Source organism: Schistocerca serialis, chromosome 6 (assembly GCF_023864345.2).
Source record: "Schistocerca serialis cubense isolate TAMUIC-IGC-003099 chromosome 6, iqSchSeri2.2, whole genome shotgun sequence".
Classification (NCBI taxonomy): Eukaryota; Metazoa; Arthropoda; class Insecta; order Orthoptera; family Acrididae; genus Schistocerca; species Schistocerca serialis.
The window spans coordinates 216,027,543-216,045,704 of NC_064643.1; the positions used below are offsets into that span (position 1 = coordinate 216,027,543).

General features: G+C 43.8%; 1 protein-coding gene across 1 annotated transcript in view; it reads right to left on the reverse strand.

Annotated features, from left to right (window-relative positions):
* Positions 1-18,162, reverse strand: part of LOC126484767 (cytochrome P450 6k1-like) — a 77,668-nt gene that overhangs the window by 50,963 nt on the left and 8,543 nt on the right. The window contains exon 3 of the mRNA XM_050108364.1: positions 8,760-9,022. Within this exon, the coding sequence (XP_049964321.1) occupies positions 8,760-9,022 (263 nt within the window). The remainder of the gene's footprint in view (positions 1-8,759; positions 9,023-18,162) is intronic.

Below are 18,162 nucleotides of genomic sequence, written 5' to 3' on the forward strand. Positions count from 1 at the left end.
CACAGGATTTGATGAGGTCGTGGTTTGTCTCGGGCCCGCGTTTCATTAAAGTTTCTCTAATTTACATATGCTTCAAGGTTATGAAAAATCCACCTAATTTCTCGTGTCGCAGTTTTATTCGTTTTATTGAGGGAACTTAGGAACTTTTTTGGTCCATTCGGTTTCACCTGAGCTCTAGAAAGCCAGTATCCGGTTTTCGTTCATGCGTCTGTGGATATAAGTGACTTAAAATGTCTTTCTCTCACTCGTAATACCACGATTTTGGTCTTTACAACAATATTTTGGAATTATGTCGGGCATCAATATAGAGGTTTCTTGTTGAACCTGTTGGATATGATGTATTACATTCGCCCATGACAGGAAATTCTTTCTGTAGAATCACTTTCTTTAATAATGCTTTCCATTATTTCTGGCGTTCGTAAATTCACTGCTTTTTCTACTAGGCTTTGTCTATGATTCCGTCCACACGTCCCTAATCTGCTCTTATACATATTTATGATTCCATGGTGGAAATCCGTTCCATTCACCCACATTGCTTGATCTTCGTGGGCCACTGCACATCATGTTGCAGAGCTTTTGTTACATCTTTCTTCGAATTTTCATAGCATTGCACGTAAGGCCATATGTTGCAGTTTCTACGAGACATGCAGTTGCAACAAAAAAAAAAGTCACCGAAATTCACTTTTTCCATGACACCAGCTCAAAGGTTACTAGATTTTTCACATATTATAGGTTACAAATGGCAAGGACATTTGCTCTGCAGAAGCGAAATGTATAAGCAAGCCTTAATACACGATGATAATGGCTGTGCAGTGTTTGTAGTCAGTGTCCAGAATCTAAAATCTTACAGTATCGTTTCGTAATTGCCCCTTTGTTGCGCTTACGAGAGTTCTGGCACATCCGAAATACTATTATTCAAGTGAGATTACGCTTCCAAGAAGCTAGTTTCGATAATTTTTCTGTAAATTTCAGAGCGAACTATGTTCAGGAAATATCACGAACAACCAAGTTTAAATGTTCAAAATCTGGTAGGCTTTCAACCTGTTCGAAAGTCAGCCATTTCACACATTTGAGAGGTCAAAATCTGCTATCAACTAACTTTCAATACCAAACTGCCCCATTCCGTGCACCATCACACACTTGGATGCTCTTCAAGGTGGTCGAGACGTCGCCGCTCTAGTGTGTACCGCTGTTCGATGGCGCACCTCCAGAGGTCATCCAAAGTGTGGGGAGGGTTCTTGCGACGACGTATTGGAAGTTTCAACTGATCTCAAGGTGCTGCTTGGGATTCACGTCATCCAATGTTGCAGGCCAATCCATTCTATTGATTCCTGCCTCCTGGAGAAAGGTGTTCACGAAATGGGCGCGGTGTGCCCATGCGTTACCGTCTTTAAAGACGAACCCATCGCCGACTGTTGAGCTGATCAGTACGTTGAAGGAACCTGTAGTGATACTGCGTATTCTGAAGTTACCCTCGACAGCTATGAGAGACTTATGAAATTCGTACGGATATCGGCCAAAAACCTGACTGCCATCCTGTCCTCCACACTCTTCTACTACGCTCATCAGGCTTTAAAGAAATCTTGTTCTTGTCGGTGAAAATATCTCCCGACACCATTCATCCGGGCTTCATTCCAGGTGCCTACCTACTTAGCACTCCACAGTGATGAAGGGTCAGCACCGTTGTTTTGTACTGGATGCCTAGAGGCAAAATTGATCAAATGGAGACAGTTGCGTACTCATAGCTAATATCCTGGTAACTCCATTGATTTATGGAGTATGTAAAATCCACAAGGAAAGCTTCCTCCTCCAGCCTGTCGTTAAAGGATAGACTCCCCTACTTACAATCTGGTGAAAACTAGGTCACCTCGTAGGACACACAGAATCGTATGCGAGGGATTCTACTCACTTCGTTCACAGGAGCAGTACGTACAGGATATTGATGTATTGGGCAGCTTCGACATAAAATCTCTCTTCTTCAACTTTCCAACTATCGGCTCCATTCAAGAACGAATACCTCTTGTTAACGGTGACCTGGTGCGGCTATGTTTATCGTCCAACTATTTCATCTGGTGCGATATATATTACATAATGAACAAACGTAGGGAGTGACAATCGAATCAACACTCTCTCCGACAGCAGAGGACATCTTTATGCAAGCATTTGAAAAAACTGCCTTAATCCACGTGTAATTCCGCCAACATTGTTGGGTGCGACACTTCAGCGACACATTCTTCATTTGGCCGCATGGAGAAGCTGAGTTCCTTCAGAATATCAATTGTTTGGAATGCAGGTGGACGGCGTAGGTTATCTTCAAGCAGAAACTTTCCAACAGTTAGTAATAAAATGATATTTATTAGATATGGACGGCCAGGGTGGCCGAGCGGTTCTAGGCGCTATAGTCTGGAACCGCGTGACCGCTACGGTCGCAGGTTCGAATCCTGCCTAAGGCATGGATTTATGTGATGTCCTTAGATTAGTTAGGTTTAAGTAGTTCTAAGTTATACGGGATTGATGACCTCAGAAGTTAAGTCTCATAGTGCTCAGAGCCATTTGGACCATTTTTATTAGATATGAAGAAATAATGAACTTCACAAGTCCCCTAAAATACTAAAGTCCAGTCACTGTACCTCTGAGTGAGGCATACGTAAAGCCCAGAGCTGGCGTACGATGCCTAAGAGCCTGTGTCTCGGAGACGACGGACGAACACTGCAGCTTGTAGACTCGGTCGAAACTGGAGACAGTACGCTACTCGGAGCACTGAAGAGAATTGTCTGCTGTTGCTCAGTGCTCCGGTTTAACGAGGCACCGACCAGTCGCTATCCACGCATGTGATGGCCAGGGACTAGTAGCTGCGGCCCATCGCGGACCTCGGTGTAGTTGGAACTGCCAACCCATACCGCTGCTGCGCTACGATTGTTTCGAGGGTGGCTTATCGATCGTGGAGGGGTACTCTCTGAAGTCACGAGTACCGTCACCGCATCAACAATATACATAAGAACATCCATTTCACACTAGAATAAGAAAGTAACAGTGAGATTCTGTTCCTGCTCGTGAAGGCCTACAGCACTCCCATCGACAAACTGGAACACTAGATCTACCGGAAACCTGTCTGCGCAGTACCCACACTCCGAATCCCATCATCTTCCGGCTCAGAGGTATCCCATCTTACATACGCTAACAGGTCAAGCCCATTGCGTCAGTGATAAAAATAGTATCAAATAATAATTGAAAGCGTTGCATTACACCTACCGTGGCATCGGGTACCACAATAAAGCAATAAGAATTCTAACAAGGGAACCTCCCCATCGCACCTCCCTCAGTTTTAGTTATAAGTTGGCACAGTGGATAGGCCTTGAAAAACTGAACACAGATCGATCGAGAAAACAGGAAGAAGTTGTGTGGAACTATGAAAAAATAAGCAAAATATACAAACTGAGTAGTGCATGCACAAGATAGACAATATCAAGGAGAATGTGATCTCAGGAGCGCCGTGGTCTCGTGGTTAGCGTGACCAGCTGCGGACCGAGAAGTCCTTGGTTCAAGTCCTCCCTCAAGTGAAAAGTTTAACTTTTCATTTTCAGTTTATGTGACAAACTTATGTTTTCATCACTTTTTTGGGAGTGATTATCACATCCACAAGGAAACCTAAATCGGGCAAGGTAGAAGAATCTTTTTACCCATTCGCCAAGTGTACTAGTTAGGTGGGTCGACGACATATTCCTGTCATGTGACGCACATGCTGTCACCAGTGTCGTATTGAATATATCAGACGTGTTTTCCTGTGGAGGAATCGGTTGACCTATGACCTTGCGATCAAATGTTTTCGATTCCCATTGGAGAGGGACGTCCTTTCGCCAACTAATGGCACGGTTTTGAACTATCCTATAAATTCTTCCAATCCATATGTGGCATACAGCAAACCAGTGCTTAACAGTATTGGTTAAAAACAGTCTTGGTTCCAATTTTTAGTTTTTTATTTTTCAACGACGTGTCTCGCCATATTTAGGCATCTTCAGGTTATGTTTTCTAGATGGACGCGAGACACACCAAGATCTGCATAACGCGTTCCCGTTCACAGGAGCGAGTAACAGAATAAGATGAGGGCTCAGGTAGTAAGCATAACGCTTATTCTGTTACTCGCTCCTCTGAACGGGAACGCGTTGTGCAAATCTTGGTGTCTCTCGCGTCCATGTAGAAACCATAACCTGAAGATGCCTAAATAAGGCGAAACGCGTCGTTGAAAAATAAAAAACTAAAAATTGCAACCAAGACTGGTTTTAATCAATACTATCCTATAAATTGTTATTAACACGTTTCTGGGATATCGAGTAGTGTAGCGTCCTGGTACGTTTAGGGCGAAAACACGAAATGTGAGAGATTCAGGCTGCTTATAATTAAACTGATTGTGCCGTTGTGCGGCCTTTTTACATTGCAAGACGCAGAAACGATGTAACTATCTTCATTAATCGATGCCCTCGCAGAGTACGCTGAAAAAATAATAGTTTCACTTTATGCCAAAATGTCAGAAAAAGAGCGCTGTAAGCAGTCATAATGTGACATGTTTCCTTATTGTGAAGTGAGTATTGGTTTAAAGGCTTAAGAGTACGAAACGGAATGGCTATTGAGAATAAAGACCGTGTACTGCTGAAGTTGTTTTACCAGTATGTCGGCAATAGCAGCATTGTATTGCGGGAGTATCTCCGAAAGAAACAGCTACAAAGAGGCCCTATGCCAATAAGTGGGCGGAAGAATACGATCAAGAAATATGAAGAAACAGGTGAATTAGGTGGTGCAGCAGGGAGAGGGAGGCGGCCCCTTCCCACGGCAGTTGTTGTATATATATCCGACCGTACAGTAAAAGGCTCAAATTCTATAGCCAGTGCTGGAGCTGTGTCACGGTAATTCTCTCTCCCCTGGTCAACAGTTCGGAAGATTTTGCGGCGAATTTTACCCTGGTATTCCTACAGGATTCAGAATGTGCACCAAAGGAAGCCCACATCGCCTTGACTTCGCCCTTTGCTTTTTTGGCACACAAGAAAATGAATGTCATGTGGCCCGCGGATGTTCTTTGGTCGGACGAGGCACATTTTAGTCTGCCGAGTGCCATGAATTCATAGAACTGACGCGTATGAGATTCTGCTTCGCCAAATGTTGCGCAGGAACATTCACTGCACTCAGTTTGTTTGACAATGGTGTGATTTCACAAGCTCCGTCGTTCTCGGCACGATTTTTCTTCAAGAATATAACACCTCACGGGCGTGTTAATTGTACAGTGACACCTTGTGCTACTCATGATCCCATCTTTGTCAGCACGCGACTGTGTCCACACCACTATTTTCATGTAAGATGGGGCGACACCACTTGTCGCTTGCCAGTTGACCGATTTGCTTCGAAAACCTTCCGTAAAGACAGCCTCATCTCTAAGCAATTTCAAGATGTGTGGCCTTCCAGATCCCCCGACCAAAATCCACGTGCCTTCTGGTTCTTGGAATATCTGAAAGACTGTGTATGTCACGGGTGTATCTGAACTCTTCCTGACCTGAAGGATAGCATACGACAACATATCGTTCTGATTGCATCGATATGCTGCGAGCAACTGTCGACGACGCTGAGCTAGGGAGCCGAGAGATCATATTGAACACATCTCGTAACTTGTGACCATGCCCTAATAAACATGTCAAAAACACCGTTATCATGTATTTGATCGTTCCTTCCCTTCTCCTGCACCCAGACCACATTATAACTGGTTAAAACGGCATCTTTTCACCTGGTGGCAGAAAGTGGAACTATTTTTTTTTCAGCATACACTGCGAGCGCACAGATTAATGAACAGAAATAGGATGTTTCAGCCTTCTGCGATGTGCTGCCAAAGCAGAGTTACTAAACATAGCCTTCCGAAATGCCTTCGCAAAAGAAGACGAAGTAAATATTCCAGAATTAGAATCGAGAACAGCTGCCAACATGAATAACGTAGAAGTAAATATCCTCGGAGTAGTGAAGCAACTTAAATCATTTAATATAAGCAAGTCTTCTGGTCCAGACTGTATACCAATTAGGTTCCTTTCGGAGTATGCTGATGCTTTAGCTTCAATCATATACAACCGTTAGCTCGACGAAAGATACGTACCCAAAGGCTGGAAAGTTGCACGGGTCACACCAATACTCAAGAAAGGTAGTAGGAGTAATCCACTAAATTACAGGCCCATGTCGTTAACGTCGATATGCAGCAGGATTTTAGAACATACATTGTATTCGAACATAATGAATTACCTCGAAGAAAACGGTCTATTGACACAAAGTCAAGAGGGTTTAGAAAACATCGTTCATGTGAAACACAACTAGCTCTTTTTTCACGTGAAGTACTGAGTGTTATTGACAAGGGATTTCTGAACGATTCCGTATTTCAGGATTTCCGGAAGGCTTTTAACACTGTACCACACAAGCGGCTCGTACTGAAATACCGTGCTTATGGAATATCGTTCAGTTATATGATTGGATTTGTGATTTCCTGTCAGAGAGGTCACAGCTCGTAGTAATTGACGGAAAGTCATAGAGTAAAACAGAAGTGATTTCTGGTGTTCCCCAAGGTAGTGTTATAGGCCCTTTGTTGTTCCTTATCTATTATAAACGATTTGGGAGACAATCTGAGCAGCCGTCTTCGGTTGTTTGCAGATGACGCTGTCGTTTATAGACTAATAAAGTCATCAGAAGATAAAAAACAAACTGCAAAACGATTTAGAAGAAATATCGGAATGGTGCGAAAAGTGGCAGTTGACCTTAAATAACGAAAAGTCTGAGGTCATCCACATGAGTGCTAAAAGGAATTCTTTAAATTTCGGTTACACGATAAATCAGTCTAATCTAAAAGCTGTAAATTCAACTAAATACCTAGGTATTACAATTACGAACAACTTAAATTGGAAGGAACACATAGAAAATGTTGTGGGGAAGGCTAACCAAAGACTGCGTTTTATTGGCAGGACACTTAGAAATTGTAACAGATCTACTAAAGAGACTGCCTACACTACGCTTGTCCGCCCTCTTTTAGAATACTGCTGCGCGGCGTGGGATCCTTACCAGATAGGACTGACGGAATACATCGAAAAAGTCTAATAATGGCAGCACGTTTTGCATTATCGCGAAATATAGGAGAGAGTATTACAGAAATGACACAGGATTTGGGATAGACATCATTAAAAGAAAGGTGCTTTTCGTTGCGACGGAGTCTTCTCACGAAACTCCAATCACCAACTTTCTCCTCCAAATGCGAAAATATTTTGTTGACATCGACCCACATAGGGAGGAACGATCACCAAGATAAAATAAGGGAAATCAGAGCCTGTACGGAAATATATAGGTGTTCATTCTTTTCAAAATGGTTCAAATGGCTCTGAGCACTATGGAACTTAACTTCTGAGGTCATCAGTCCCCTAGAACTTAGAACTACTTAAACCTAACTAACCTAAGGACATCACACACATCCATGCCCGAGGCAGAATTCGAACCTTTGACCGTAGCGGTCGCGCGGTTCCAGACTGTAGCGCCTAGAACCGCTCGGCCACTCCGGCCAGCTGTTCATTCTTTCCGCATGTAGATGTAGATGTAAATAGCCCGTACTGCAGCATTCGTAACACCGTCCGTTTGATTATAACCACCCAGTAAGTCGGTAAACTTCTAGGTTACCTACTCTATAATAAAGAGTTGTCCATGTATATTGTAAGTAGCCTGTTTATATGTTTGTATGTTGGCAGCGCTATAGACTGTAATTAATGCCGCTGACAGCGCTCTGCGCCTTAGGTAAGAGCCTGCTAGTCCGTCCACCCACAGAGTCTCTTACCTAGGGCTCAGAGTGCTGTCAGCGATATTAATTACAGTCTATAGCGCTGCCAACATACAAACATATAAACAGGCTACTTACAATACAAACAGACGTATGAGGTTATCTATGAGTGACATACTTATTGACGGAGTCTGGCTCAACACATTTGAAAATGTACCGCGCTTTGATAGACAGGGAATCTTTCGCAATCACGTAGTGATGCACAGACTGATCGATTCAGAAACGGAAGATATGTTGTCGGTATAAGGGTTTATTCATAAGCACCTCCATAGTTTCACAAGAGGACTGCTCGAAAGCTGCAAGACACACAAAAATTGACACATTTCAGTGGCTAGAACATGTTTCCAAGTTCCAATTCGGCGTATGCACCAAGGTGTAATTGCACTAGGGAGCAGGTATGTCAGAATATGTAAAAAGATCACACGATCCATACTGGCGTTCCGGATTAGCTCGGAACTCAATGAAAAGGTTTCCAATAGCAGCCTGCTGTTGCGCCTTTCCAGGCAATTTTCGTCAGTGTCTTCAATGAACAACATGCACGTATTGACACTTGTCATGTCACAAGCAGTGCCCACATTGACCACCTCTTACGTGAGTTATAAATTCGAGAGACGCTCTATCCATTGATGTGCGGCTGTTTCCTATATGTCATCTACTTTTCTAGCAGTCGTCTTCCGAAACCCCAGAGATACTTATGAATAACCATGTATATTGACAGAAAGCGGAGTGACGTGGGGAAAATATAATAGGCCTACAAGTTTGTGAGTGATATGACGTAAACACAGGAATTAAAATCAGAGCAGAATGTCCGCACACACACTTTTTGTCTAAAGAGAATCATTGTTTCACATTTTATACACTTCGTTAGGTACCGACAGTTTCCAAAGTGTCTAGCAATCATGCTGCTATTACTCACCTGAAGAGTTTCGCAGTAGGTGGATGGATAGCAAGTAACAGCTGTTCCACCCTGTCCGACGTGTAGAACTCGAACAGTTTGCGGCCCCACACCCGAAACTCGGCGTCCGGATTGCGCTGGCAGTTGCACTCAACGCCGAAGGCGACGCTCCCGATGACGTCTATCGTGAACCTGGCCGAAACGTCGCGAATCTCTACTACTTGTTCCCTCCTCGCTGCATCGTCCAGGACTTCCACCATCTCGCGGCCGCATCTGTCTATCGTCTGCAAGCGTCAAATGTGCAACCATATAAAGCTCTAGACTACACTTCGTCTCGTGGTAAATAAAGTATATGTGCAAAGATGTCCAGGAATAAATTTAGCTTCGAAAGAGGAAAAAACAATAGATGCTGTCCACAGTAAGAATATGTAGGACACCCATGAGCATTTGATGGCTATGAGCGCTATGGGACTTAACTGCTGTGGTCTTTAGTCCCCCAGAACTTAGAACTACTTAAACCTAACTAACCTAAGGACATTACGCACATCCATGCCCGAGGCATGCGGTCGCGCGGTTCCAGACTGTAGCGCCTACAACCGCTCGGCCAATTCGGCCGGCAACCCATGAGCAACTGAACTACATTTAGTTACTGTATTGGAGAAAGAGTGCTTCTGTCACAAAGGAAATTTTAATATTTCATGACGAATAAATCCACTCCAGTTGTATTTGACAAATTATTTATTTGGATAAAGTAGTTCAAATGGTTCAAATGGCTCTGAGCACTATGGGACTTAACTTCTGAGGTCATCAGTCCCCTAGCTAGAACTTAGAACTACTTAAACCTAACTAACCTAAGGACATGACACACATCCATGCCCGAGGCAGGATTCAGACCTGCTACCGTAGCGGTCTCGCGGTTCCAGACTGTAGCGCCTAGAACCGCACGGCCACACCGGCCGGCTAAAGTAGTACACATGACCCAGGTGTCAGGATGTAAATCCCATCTTCAGGCGCTTGATTGGGGACGGGAAAGTACCAGTGAGGTAAAATGTCCAGCAAAGTTATCAAATCTGTTGACCGATCTTGTAAGGCGTCCGCGACATGCTGCGGGCTGGGCATTTATGTGGCCCCGTTTTCCCAGTGTGGTATGGTTGACCCAAAGAACCTTTTCATGCCTCACCCACACGGGATCTTGCACGCTACTAGATAAATTTGCTGGATTTTTTAGATGACTGGGCGATCTTCTCCTATTCAATGAAGCGCCTGAAGACAGGATTTAATTTACAACCTAAAACCTGGGACGCGTACACGATTTTATCCAAGTAAAGGATTCGTTGAACATAACTGGAGCGGATTTATTGATCACAAAAAAATTTAGCAGCAGTTGTGGATGTTGCCCAAACAGTATGTTATTATTTTAATAGTCGGGGAGTCGGCCGCTGTGACCGATCGGTTCTAGGCGCTTCAGTCCGGAACCCCGCTGCTGCTACGGTCGCAGGTTCGAATCCTGCCTCGGGCATGGATGTGTGTGATGTCCTTAGGTTAGTTAGGTTTAAGTAATTCTAAGTCTAGGGGACTGATGACCTCAAATGTTAAGTCCCATAGTGCTTAGAGTTATTTGAACCATAATAGTCGGGGATCAAGTAACCACGAATTCGACAAATGTACTGGTCATCGGCGCGACAAAAGAGTGCAGAATAAGCAAAATGGTTGGTATCAGCTCACTTGACAATGGACAGATTGCGAATGCCCGACTGTGGGACACTGCATCTCCGAGGATGTTTAAGCACCGAACTTTACATGTGTCACTGTGTTAATTTTGTGTCTTGCATACTTCGATTCCGGGACAACTCACGCTCCCAGAGGAAACCATGATGGCCGAAAAGGTCTTCAAGAAGTATTCTCGTGCCGAGGATGTCTATGCGGGAAGAAGTGAACACATATTAGTGTTCCACTTTGCCTCAGCAGCGAAATTTGTAGCATTCTATTTTTGTATCGTGCCCATTCGTGTTTTCGCCTACAATATCTGCTGATAATGGAGGGCTCAGTCGCACTCGAATTGTATCAAAATCATTTAACCAACTCAGCATCACTTCAATTTTAGGACTGATAAATAAACAAAGAAGCAACTCATTAAAAGAGAATAGAGTTTTCCCTGAGATTTATTACAGTTAGAGAAGGGACGTGTTCAAGAAAGGAATATAGATTTACGACGAGGTCATTAGAGAAAGAGCTCTAGATTATATTGGGGCGGGATATTTGTAGTGTTCTATTACACACAATATGGTACAACACACTCTGTATTAAGCAAGAAACATGGATTAAATGTAATCACTTGATAGTTCACAATTCCGGTCCACGCCGGACCGCTGTAAATTGTGAAACACACCGGGGGGAATAATACCGACAGTCCAGGGCAAAGTAAATCCGTCAATAAACCGTAGCATCGCAATCCGAAACACGGTTCAGTGGAGACTCCAGTAAACAGCCAGGTTACATAAGCACAGTGTAAGCGAGGTAGAGACTTTAGCACAGCACGATTCGAAGTCTCTTTCAGCCACCCAGAGGCTGGGCTTTATCTCAGAGCTGCATCTTCAGCAGGAGCCCCGTGCTGACCGCCAGATGAGTCACTGATAGCGGACACGGCAAGCTATCGACTTCGCCCTCGGATGACAGAGATACAGCAACCACTTTATCGGAAAGGTCCTGATAGTCATGTGAAGTGAGTTATATTAGCCACTGAAAACACAAATCAGGATGTCAGGATGGGTAACTTCTGCCCTTCTGACGTAAAATTTAACATAGTCGGGAAAAGATAACATATAACTTCAACAGTGTATTGGAAGTGTCACAGAACTAGATAAATCTTAATCACGAGATCTTTCTTACACAAGAGTGTTAAAAGTATGTATTTAGAAAAGGTACATATTTTTAAAAGAAGTACTAAAATTAGAATCCTTGTTGCGACCTCACAGACGTGCTTGACAAAGCTGTGGTTCCTATACTCTTGTAGTGACTGTTCTTGTTGCTCCCAAGCTGGGCATAAATTACACTACTGGCCATTAAATTTGCTACACCACGAAGATGACGTGATACAGACGCGAAATTTAACCGACAGGAAGAAGATGCTGTGATATGCAAATTATTAGCTTTTCAGAGCACTCACACAAGGCTGGCGCCGGTGGCGACACCTACAACGTACTGACATGAGTAAAGTTTCCAACCGATTTCTCATAAACAAACAGCAGTTGACTGGCGTTGCCTGGTGAAAAGGTTGTTGTGATGCCTCGTGTAAGGAGGAGAAATGCCTACCATCACGTTTCCGACTTTGATAAAGGTTGGATTGTAGCCTGTCGCGATTGCGGTTAATCATTTCGCAACATTGCTGCTCGCGTTGGTCGAGATCCAATGACTGTTAGCGGAATATGGAATCGATGGGTTCAGGAGGGTAATAACGGATCGCCGTGCTGGATCCCAACGGCATCGAATCACTAGCAGTCAAGATGACAGGCATCTTATCTCTATGGCTGTAACGGATCGTGCAGCCACGTCTCGGTCCCTGAGTCAGCCGATGGGGACGTTTGCAAGACAACAACCATCTGCACGAACAGTTCGACGACGTTAGCAGCAGCATGGACTATCAGCTCGGAGACCTTGGCTGCGGCTACCCTTGACGCTGCATCTCAGACAGGAGCGCCTGCGATGGTGTATTCAACGACGAACCTGGGTGCACGAATGGCAAAACGTCATTTTGTCGGATGAATCTAGGTTCTGTTTACAGCATCATGATGATCTCATCCGTGTTTGGAGACATCGCGGTGAACTCACATTGGAAGCGTGTATTCGTCATCGCCATACTGGCGTATCACCCGGCGTGATGGTATGGGGTGCCATTGATTACACGTCTCGGTCACTTCTTGTTCTCATTGACGGCACTTTGAACAGTGGACGTTAAATTTCAGATGTGTTACGACCCGTGGCTCTACCCTTCATTCGATCCCTGTGAAACCCTACATTTCGGCAGGATAATGCCCGACTGCATGTTGCAGGTCCTGTACGGGCCTTTCTGGATACAGAAAATGTTCGACTGCTGCCCTGGCCAGCACATTCTCCAGATCTCTCACCAATTGAAAACGTCTGGTCAATGGTGGCCGAGCAACTGGCTCGTCATAATACGCCAGTCACTACTCTTGATGAACTGCGGTACCGTGTTGAAGCTGCATGAGCAGCTGTACCTGTCAAGCTCTGTTTGACTCAATGCCCAGGCGTATCAAGACCGTTATTACGGCCAGAGGTGGTTGTTCTGGGTACTGATTTCTCAGGATCTATGCACCCAAACTGTGTGAAAATGTAACCACAAGTCAGTTCTAGTATAATATATTTGTCCAGTGAGTATCCGTTTATCATCTGCATTTCTTCTAGGTGTAGCAATTTTAATGGCCAGTAGTGTATGTAGGGATCGAACTGGCTTTTCTGTCTGTTAAATGGCTGATGTGCGCCGGGCTGCTGGAAGTAAATAAGTCTCATACACCTCTCCCTTGAGAGGTAGGTATCGATTTGTTATTATTTTTATTATTATTACAATTTTAGTAGAATTTATTTAGTTATCATAAACATTCATGTTCGACCAATTAGTGACCTGTGTCTTTTTCATCCAGAGAAATTCTTGTCACTGGCGCAAAGTAGTCTCATATGATGCAATTGAAAAAAAGAAGAATGTATGAACTTTTTCTCTATCATTTAGCGTAGCTGACGTATTTGTAGTAAGATTTTGTGTTGTGTGCAGGCAACTCTACCCCGATTTAAATCGGCGTCGGCGTGGTTGGTATCCATAAAGGGTGTGGGCCGTAGATGTGAACGAATAAATTTTTATTCCTTGGCTGCCACTTCGTCTCTGGTGCTAGCGAAGCGATACCGGCTAGGCAGTACAACTTGCGAGTCACTATAGCCCTCAAACAGCTTGTGATGAAGCGGCATCATTAACTGAGTGGTACGTCCGCTTCATTGCCATGACTGGGGTTATATCACTCCACGTAGTCCGCAGCTGAGAAGCGTAAGGCTAAAGCTATAGTCCTTACTGCCCTGAATTCCGCACCCCAACTGGTGCATGTTAATCTCAGTACAATGTAACTTCTAGCAGTTACTTAATGCTTCGTGTTCGGTCCTGTAAGTTAATGCGCTATCTAATGTTACACACAAGTATTTTGGGATTGTGTAGTTCTCGAGCCTTACTTCCTTCCATGCTTCTTCAGGTGAAAAATACAGGTTTGCGTCTTTGAGCAGTTAGGTTTGAGTTGGTTTTCTTGTAGTAGAGACCCAGTTGTTCAGGAGCTTCTGATACTTTCTTTTCTCCGGTCTCAAAGTGATTTGCTTGAGCTGCGATGGCAAAATCTGTTGCGCGTGCGAAAATATACTAGTCGGCACAAATGTGGGTTCTTTACTTTACTCCAGAAGAAGACCGAGTGGATAATGTAACATGTAAGATATTAGTTCACATTATTATAATTACATAGGTAAGAAGAATTGCTTAACTTTGCACAATCTATTTTCACAGGAATGTCATGAGTGTTTACAACTGTCTCTGAATATTAACGTATGACTTCAAAACATAGCTCTCTCACTCATAGTACATTAAAAAATAACTTTCACGTAAAGTTCTGCCTAATTCATTGATCGCACAGCTGTCCTACAGGAAGAAGATTCTATCGTCTTAATCGACGATCGCATACTGTGGCCGAGCGGTCCCGTGCTCGGCCGTAAGTAGTGCAGAAGTTGCTGCGGCGTAGCGAAACTTTTACCGGTGTGGCTACGTAGTTGTCGTTCATTCGTCTGTGTGGCTTGCAGCGACTACCTTCTCTGTATTTGAGTTGCGACATACCAACCTTTCTTTGGCATCTCATTCTTTGGACGACACCACACAATCATCTGCCGGTGTAAAACTTCGTGTGCTCTCATACAGTGCGGTGGTTCGTTCTTTTGTTTTCTTCACTGGCTTCTTTGCCCTTGAAAATTCTGAAGGAGATTTCCAATCGTTTGTGTCATGCCACTATTTTTACTTAGTTTCTACATTTTCCGTTACAGCTGTTCGTGGTTCACTGTGTCGCAAGCAGGTGATAAGTGTATGAAAACAGCCCCAGTGATTCTTCTCTTCTCGAATTCATCCTTCATGTGTTGTGTTAGTTTCAGTACCTGCGACGTGTCACATCTGCCTGTTCTGATGCCGGCTTTTTGCAGTCTCAGGAAAGGCTCCAGTACGGACTCAGTTTAACGCCCTTCACACATGGTTCGCAGGACATTGTGCGAGAAAAGGGCAAGCTCAGTTTCGCATAGGAAGTTTACTATATTCGAATTAAAGGCATTATTTCGATTATAATAAATTTCATGGCGGCAGGAAAGCTTCCCCACACAAATCAACACGCATTTACAATGTATCGCTTGTGTGAAATAGGTTTCGGCTCATGATACCCTGCTATTCGTGGATGATGGACAGCATGAACATTCCATATTTCTAGATTACCGGAAAGAGTTTAACACAGTGCCCTGTTGCACAGTGTTAACGAAGTTCCGAGTATACGAAATAGCTGCCCAGACAGTGAGTGACTTGAAGACTTATTAAATAGCGGAACCCAGTATGTTGTACTGGACGGTGTGTGTTCGCCAGAGAAAAGTGTACCATCAGAGGTGCCACTGGGAATTGTGATAGAACCGTTCTTCTTCTCCATGTACAACAAATGTTTTGACAGGTAGAGTGACGAGCAGTCTGCAGCTGTTTGCCGATGACGTTGTTGTGCTCTGGAAACTGTCGTCTTTTGCAACTGTAGAGCATTCAGGATGACATAGACAGAATTTCTGCTCGCTGTGATGAATTATAGCTTGCTCTAAATATAGAAAAATGTAAGATATGACGGATGAGTGGGAAAAACAACCCTATAATATTCGAATACAGTACTGATGCTGTGGAGCTTAACCCAGTCATGGCGATTGAATATCCAGGCGTCACGTTGCAAAGCGACATAAAATGGAACGATTAGGTGAGGACTGTGTTATTTCTATTTATCGGGAGAATTCTGGGAAAATATGGTTCCTCTGTAAAGGACTCCGCACGTAAGTGGCGCTGAGCACTATGGGACCCAACTGCTGAGGTCATTAGCCCCTAGAACTTAGAACTAGTTAAACCTAACTAACCTAAGGACATCGCAAACATCCATGCCCGAGGCAGGATTCGAACCTGCGACCGTAGCGGTCTTGCGATTCCAGACTGCAGCGCCTTTAACCGCACGGCCACTTCGGCCGGCTACACCGCACGTAAGACGCAAGTGTGACCTACTGCCAAGTACCGTTACTACTGGAGTGTTTTGGATTCTCGCCAGGTCGAATTAAAGGAAGACAAAGAAGCAATTCAGGGGCATGCTGCTAGATTTGTTACCGGCAGGTTCGATCAGTACGCGAGTGTCACGGAGACGCTTTGTGCAATGAAATTGGAATACCCGCAGGAAAGGCGACGTTCTTTTCACGAAACACTACTAAGAAAATTTATAAGACCGGTAAAAAATGAAATGAGCGTGTGGCATTGTTGGCCGGGATGCCCCATCTGAAGAAGTTCGGCCGCCGAGTGCAATTCTTATTTCAGTCGACGCCACATTGGGCGACTTGTATACCGGTGATGAGGAAGAAATTATGATGAGGACAACACAACACCCAGTCCACGAGCGGAGAAAACCTTCAACCCGGCCGGGAATCGAAACCGGGCCCGCTGCGTGGGAGGCAAGCACGTAACCACTTTTTTAAAATTTTGTTCGACATAGTTCGTTGCGTTTTTTGGTCTGGGCGGACGTCACAAGACATCCGTTCAAGTTAATCGTTGATTCCTTGTCTTCAGTTTTTTTTTTATTACAGAGAGCACGCAGCCCTCTGACCGAACACGCTGAGCTACCGTGCCGGCGTCAGTTAAGCAGCAGGACTATACAACTGGTATTTGTGGCTGACTGCAGAGTGATTCTAATGTTGCCAAACTACATTTCGTGTAAGGACCTCTAAGACAAGATAAGAGGAACTAGGGCTCGTACAGATACGTATAGATAGCAGTTGTTTCTTCGATCGTTTACGAGTCGAATAAGAAAGAAAGAGACTAGCAATGACACACGGTGTCCTCCGCCATGCACCTTTTGGTAGCTTGCGGAGTTTGTGTGTAGATGTAGATGCAAATTAAATGAATCGCACCTGCTTTGCGAAGACGACAGGCAGTAAACCGCTTGTTGCAAGTGATTAAGTGATCGAACCCAAACCTCAACGATAACTAAATAAATTCTTCTAAAATGATAATAATAATAATAAAAAGAGTAACAAATAGATTCCTGCCGTAAGGAGATAGGTGTATGAGAAATTGCAGCCCCTCCGTCAGCGATTGGTTTACTTGCAGCAGCCTGGCGCACATCAGCCTTTTAACGGATAGACAAGACAGTTTGATCACTAGATAATTTTGAGCCCAGCTTGGGAGCAACAAGAACAATCACTGCACATCATTATCAAGTATGTCTGGCAGGAACGGAACAAGGATTATAATGTTAGTACTTCTTTCCTAAAATGTGTAATTTTTCTAGTTGCGTTTTTTTGACACTGTTGTGTGAGAAAGGTCACGTGATTAAGTTTTATCTAGTTCTGTAACTCTTCGGATACACTGTTACACTAAGATGCTGTCATTTCCCAGCCACGCTGAATTATAAGTCAGAAGGGCACACGTTACCCATCCTGACATACTAATTTGTGTTTTCAGTGGCTGCTATAACTCACATTACTTCAACACCAGGATTTTTCCATTAAAGAGGTTGCTGTATTCCTGTTATCTGACGACAATTTTGGTACACACTGTCAAGTCAGAAACACTGTTGTTTCTTTCCAGTCATCACAGTTAACCATTAGTGAGTAGTATAATGAAAGTTTTCTGTGCGCGCCTGACGTCGGAGAAACCAGTGCCTATATTCGACGTAGAGCAGGTGTCATTGTGAAAGTGCAGAGAAGACAAGTTCTGTGGGACACTTCCGTATCTGATTGTACTAACAAATCAAAAAAATGCTAAAGCAATAAATGAAACCCGTAAATTATATGACAGAGATTTTTATCCCTTACCATCACAGGAGACGGATTTTATAGGTAAGCACATGCCAAACAACTGATTAACTGTAGCACGGTATTTCCTGTTCAAACAATGTCATAAGACACTCTGTTGCACTAACTAGGGAGCATTGTCAAGAGTAAATGTACGATCTTGATGAAACTTGGCGGGTGCGCAGAGGGGGCAGAATAATGTAATACGTATTTTTTGTTTGTGCTCAGTTTCACTTTTAAAAGGTAAAACACACCCCGAAAGGTAATTTGACATATTAAGTTTGGAGGGAACATGTTTGAAACACTGATATATAACAAA